Genomic DNA, 6,000 nt, shown 5'->3' with positions numbered 1-6,000 from the left:
TTTATTATATTATTTTATCCTTATGGCTTTGCCACTATCCCCTACTAAAACATAAGGGGATTGACCCGAAGCTGTGCTGTGAGATATTCAGTCTTTACCATAAAGCTTTGGCTGCTTCGTTGTAAAAGAATTTATGTCTAACTCTGTAATCCAACTAAAGAGATCAAGCAAAACAAACAAACAAACAAACAAACAAAGGACAGAAGGGTTGGGGGGGATCCCTCATTTTCTCAGCATTTGCCCACTGTTGTTAAGTTAGACTTTCAAGTACGTCAACATTGCTTGTGAATATCATTTGTATGTGAACTGTCTGCCACTCTCTTCTTTAAACAACTTTTTTTCTTGAAATTAATGGGCTCTTTGCTCTTTGTTTTTTGCCTAAGTTTTCTATATCCCTATCACTAAATTACCCCCAAACTTTCCAATTTTACTAAAAGCCTACCCTAAATACAGTACATATCAGATATTCTCTCAAATCCTACTCCAGAAGACCCAGTGTGGGTCCTTCCATTCACCATTATTTGGAGAATTCCCACAGCCTCGCTCCTGGGTCGGATCCACCGTTTCTTAGATCTGATTTCTTCCCTTGCAGTAGTATTTGGGTTGTTCACATGTATTTGGCTCTTTCCCGTCCCTTGAGCGTTTGGGTTTGCACACCCTTGTTCCAATGGGCTTAGGCTTGGTGATGTGACTTTGACTGATGAAATGTGAGAAGTGACACGTTTTACTTCTAGGCAGAAGCTACAGGAGCCAGCTATGCATAAACTCACTCTTTACCTCCACCTTGGTTGCTGACAGCGGTCCAGACGGTGGCCACGTGGCCTCTCTCGCTCCCTGAGCGAGCGTGATTGACAATGACGCAGTGCAGAACACAAGCCATAGGCATGGGACCTGAGGAAGAAATGACCTTTACTTTTTAACCCCCTGAGTCTTGGCCACTATCACAGCATAGTCTGGTCTCTCTTGTTTGACACATTCCCTCGTTTTGGCCAAGCACACCAGGTTTTTGAAAGAAGTGGGTGAAAAACAAATGTTTATGCATGTCTGAAAGTAAAACTCTCCTGTCCTCATATTTTTCGATAGTTTGCCTAGATATTCTGTTTGAGTATCACATTCCTCATAATTTCAAAGTTGTTTTCTCCTACCTTCTATTTTGGTGTTGCGAAGTCTAGTATCATTCTGATTTTAGATTCTTTATATAAACTTTTTTTTCCTATTGCCTTTTCTTTAACCGTGGTGTTCTAAAATTGCGTAATGGTGTGCTTGCTGGGGATTTTGTGTTGTATATTTAATTCCTAGGGAAATTTTTAAATTTCTTTGATAATTTCCTCTTGTCCACGTTCCCTGTCCACTCTGCCTAAAATTCCTGCTCAGTGGATACTGACCTTTCAACAGATCTACCCATTTCCTTATCTCTTTATCTCTTTTGTTTTTCTTGTAGCTCATTATCTTTTCTGTTTTCTGGGGCATACTTTTAGCTTTGTTTTTTTTTAAGCCTTCTGTTTTTTTCTGTTTGCACTGTCTTTGCATGTCAACTGCATAATTACAGTCTTATTTTTCCTGTTGCTTCACTGTCTTTCATTTTTCAGATTTTCTTTTCCGTTTTATTTTTGTTGTTGTTATCCCTGGTCTCCCTTTTCTCCTCTTGATGTGTCTTTCACGTCAGTTGCCATGAACTCTAAGGAATGACTGCAAAAGCGGTGTTGGTAGCTCCGACAGCAGCTCCCGCACCCGTAGAGCTGGGGCCAGTTCTCGCACAAGCTAGAGCTTCATACAGCTCTGAGACCCGCTCTGGCTGGAGAGCTAAAGCCAGTGCCAGCGGCAAAACTAGAGCCTACCTCAGAGATAGAGGCAGATTCATCCTTAACTGGCATCAGCTCCTACAGCGGTTGTAGAGCTGAGACCCGTCATTCCAGAACCAGTCGCAGTGCCAGCTCTGGAGCTGTGGTTGCTTCTGCACCAGCTCCAGAGCTACAGCCAACTGCAGCATGAGCTCTTGTACCAGCTCCGTACACAGTGCCAACTCCAGCTCCAGCGTCAGTATCAGCTCTAGACCTAGAGTCATCCCTGTCACCAATTCCCACACCAGGTTTGGCACCAGTGCCAGAGTTCAAGTCAGCCCCAGAACTGGAGCCAATTCCATAACCAGTTCTGACACTTCTCCTTGGAGCTGGAGCCAGCTTTGGGCCTTAGGGAGAGGACTAGGGCCAGCCATTCACCTAGTGCCAACTTCAGCACCATATCCAACACCAGCACAAGAAACAGTCTGTTCCCCAGTGGAGCCAGCCCAGGCGCCAGCTCCCGTGCAGGTGCGCGGCTAGTGTGGCAGCAGCTCCCACTCCAGCCTCTGAGCCGCAGCAGCCGCCACCGTCTGCGCCACCTCCTCACTCGCACTCCCCTTCCTCCCCTCAGAATGGTATCTTGTGTTTTTTTTGGTTTTTTTTGTAGTTTTGTTTTTATGTTTAGTATTCTTTGTGGTTTACTATATTTTAATTTTGTAGTTTATATATGAGACAATTTAACAATTTAATCTCGATCATTAAAAAAAGAAAACGATATTAGTGATTAAAGAGTCATATCTATTTTTTATTCTGAACCATATCTATTTTTATTCATATCTATTTTTTATTCTGTATTTGCTGGATTATTTTCTTTTCAATACTGCTAGAGTATTTTGCTTCGTTTCTTGAATTTTGGTAGATTTTTTCCTACCCTTTGCAACTGCTTCTTTTTCTAATCTTAAAAATGTGAATGGTTCTCAAGAATGAGCCAAACCCTTTTGATCCTGTCTATTCTTCTTTGGAGACTTGCCTAATGCTATGCCTTAATATTTCTAAATAAATAATTTCAAATTCTGCATTCCTTTTTGATACGTGATCATCACTGTAAATCCAACAAATATAAACTAAAGACAACTTTATGATTTTCCCCAAATGTGTACCCTTCTTCAGTATTTTCAGACTAATATTACCATTCTCCCTGTCATCCATGTTTAAAACTTAATAACCTTATTTGACTCTACTCTCTACTTTAGCTCTTAAATCCAATTTTCCATCCAGTCCTGGCATCTTTGTAATGTCTCTTAATTTTCGTGACCCTATTCAAAACACTGATTTAGGTCCCTGTTGTCTCTTCTGAAAGAATACATAAAACAATCTCATACTATCTCCTCTGGCTCAAAAATGACAAATTACTCTTCTGAAACAGTATTTCTTGAATGAAGTCATGCAGTCATTCACTTTCATTGGCTTTGTCACCCTATAAGTTCCAATATCCTTAGCTTAGCTAAGACTTATTTCTGCCGTTCCTCCATCAGAGATCGCAAGTAAGCATCGCATGGGCTGAAGGCACCTTACAGATGCTTTTGTTTGTTCTGAACAGTTTTTAAAACATTTGGCTCTTTGATCTTTTAGACACGGCATAATTTGGGATGTGTATGTAATACCTGAATATGTACATCGTAAATATCTTCTTAAAAGATCCTATTCACATTAGAAGTTTATATTGATAAAGAGCCATAGTTTTCAAACAGCATCATAAAGACAATGACATTTAAGAAATTGTAAGAATCTCTTCTTCAGAGTGACATGGTTCTTAGTACGTAAGAATCAGTTTTTTCTTTAAGCTAATACTACAATAAATGTCAAGTATCCCTGATAAATTGTCGCATTTTGTGGGATATTGGTTCGCAGGAAATATAGGATGTATAATGGTAATATGCAAAATAGAGGAGGGTGGTCATAAGTCATTTTGTTAAAATGCAGGAAAAAGAGTTCCCTATAATTGTTTTCAACGAAAATGATTTGAAAGTTTTAATAAGCTCTGCAAAATGCAATAGCAATCTTGTCATTTTGACAAATTTTAGTTAAACATTGTGGTGGTGAAAACACAATGACTTTGCTAAAAATGGAGTCATTTAGGCCTTTATAAGATCATTTCTGTCCCCAGGCTACCACATCTCTTTTCCCAAGTCGTTGATTCTTTCTCCTGGGGAAATGTAGATTCATGATTTGTTGTTCTATAATTCTTTACAAATTTACTTAGAACAGAGAATATTTACATGCCAACACAGGGGACCTTGTTTATGCCCAGCATGTGTGCAAAGTGTTAGAGGGGAATGTGACCAGGAGCAAAGGGCTGACACAGAGGTTATGCTTTCTGTGAAGCCGAATTCATGGCCAGGAAGCTGACCGCTCTGAGTGGCCAGCACTGTAACAGGAAAGTCCCAGAGAAAGAATCTATAGATGAGTGGCTTGAGCGGTCAGTAAGAACTTTTTATAGAAAAGTATCAGGGAAGTATTTATAGTACTATTGAAAGGGATATAATTTTTAATCCAAAAAATGTAATTTACCAGCTATATTTAAAGAGACCAAAAAAAAAAAAAATTGGAATCACTGGGATAAGCCCGTAACTGAAAAATTGTTTTAAAGCATATTCTAAATACCTCATAAGAAGAATATAAAATAAGCGATATACTCTCATAATCCAAAACATGATATAACAATCACTTATGTTGATCAAACTGTGGAACTACCAGATTATCACAAATGTATTTTCATCTAATCAGCAAAGAAAGACTACATATAGTTGAATATAGTTTGAATATTAAGTATTTTATTTTTTTAATTTTATCTTTTAAATTTTAAAAGAACTTATTTATTATGAAAATATATTTTTCTATGTGCTGTTCAATCGTTTGACTGCACATATAACTAGAATATTTCATTTCCAAGTCAATCTAAATATATTGTTTGTATTTCTAATTTTCACTTTACAGTCTCAGTGAAAAAGAATTTATATCAAGGACTAAAGTTTTCTATGCTGTTTCCAGTTCTCGCGTGGCTAGCCATTCGGTCTCTGTGGGAAGGAAGCTTTGTGCTGAGAACTCTCTGTGCTTTTCTGTCTCAGTCAAAATTCAAAAGCGCCTTCTACACTGAGTAATACAGTGATATTTGTTAAAAACCTTTTTTTTTTAAGATTTAGAAATAACATCACATGGAAGTTATTAACAGCATCAACATGATCCTTAAACCAGATGTTCCCTTCGTTTACATGCTCGTTTTTCTGACACTTAGTTTGGTTTCTTTTTTAGGAATGGCAGAATTCTATTCAGAAGAATGCAGGGCTTGCATTTATTGAGCTCATCAATGAAGGAAGGTAATTAATTTTACAATTTTTAGACAACTTGTCTGTACATTTTATTCCACTGGGCAACTGCTCTTTCCTACCATCTGTTCCAAAAATGTGTAAGAAAATACGTTTTAATTAAATAATTTACTACATAGGTACAGAAATTAAGTTTAAAATGTTAAACATGTTTTGAGTGGGAAACATGTAACGAATAAAAGGAAAAACTTCAGAAAGTTCTGTGAGATTCGAGCCACATCTCACCGAGTGGTGAAGTTATTTTACGCAGATCGCATGAACCCAGTCTGCAGCCCCATCTGCCGCTCCATCTGCTTTCAGAACCAGGCTCCGTGTGCGTTCCCTCTGCCTGTCTCAGCTCATGTGAAACGGTTTTATCCGAACATGTCCTGCTATCTGGTATCCAGCTGAAAATGTGAAGGACGTTAAATGTAGGAAGTAGAACAGTCTGGTTAGGACTTTATGTATATATACCATTGATAAAATGGTGCTTGTAGTTAAGTTATGTTAGAGCCCATTACTGTATTTTTCACTTTATTATAAGCAGTTGTTCTCTGTGATTTTTCTGATACTTTATTGGCAGTGGATACATTAAGACAGATGTAACTGTCATCATTTTGATGTGTACAGCTTCCGTTAGCCAGAGACCTGCATCCTCTGCCATTTGAGTTTCTTCTCTAATATAGTATATGCTTTGAAAATAATGACTCAATATTTGGTATAATCTATTTTTTTTATTTGAAACCAGATTTAATTGAATCGATAAGGGAATAATGCTTACTATATTTAAAACTTACGTTTGTCAAGGAAGATGTCATGAAAGTATGTTTAACAAAAGAGTCCTTAAAAATTAG

The 6,000-nt window shown here is 37.9% G+C and overlaps 1 protein-coding gene across 8 annotated transcripts in view; it reads left to right on the top strand.

The window, feature by feature from the left end:
* NBEA (neurobeachin) overlaps nt 1-6,000 on the top strand; it is a 557,443-nt gene that overhangs the window by 255,172 nt on the left and 296,271 nt on the right. For all 8 annotated transcript variants that reach the window (XM_025049493.1, XM_025049492.1, XM_025049491.1 and 5 more), the window contains one exon: nt 5,094-5,158. In XM_025049493.1, the coding sequence (XP_024905261.1) occupies nt 5,094-5,158 (65 nt within the window). The remainder of the gene's footprint in view (nt 1-5,093; nt 5,159-6,000) is intronic.

The sequence above is a fragment of the Pteropus alecto genome, unplaced genomic scaffold, assembly GCF_000325575.1.
Source record: "Pteropus alecto unplaced genomic scaffold, ASM32557v1 scaffold16, whole genome shotgun sequence".
Lineage (NCBI taxonomy): Eukaryota > Metazoa > Chordata > Mammalia > Chiroptera > Pteropodidae > Pteropus > Pteropus alecto.
Note: the sequence above shows the minus strand (reverse complement) of the source record. Positions and strands in the feature narration are given on the sequence as shown.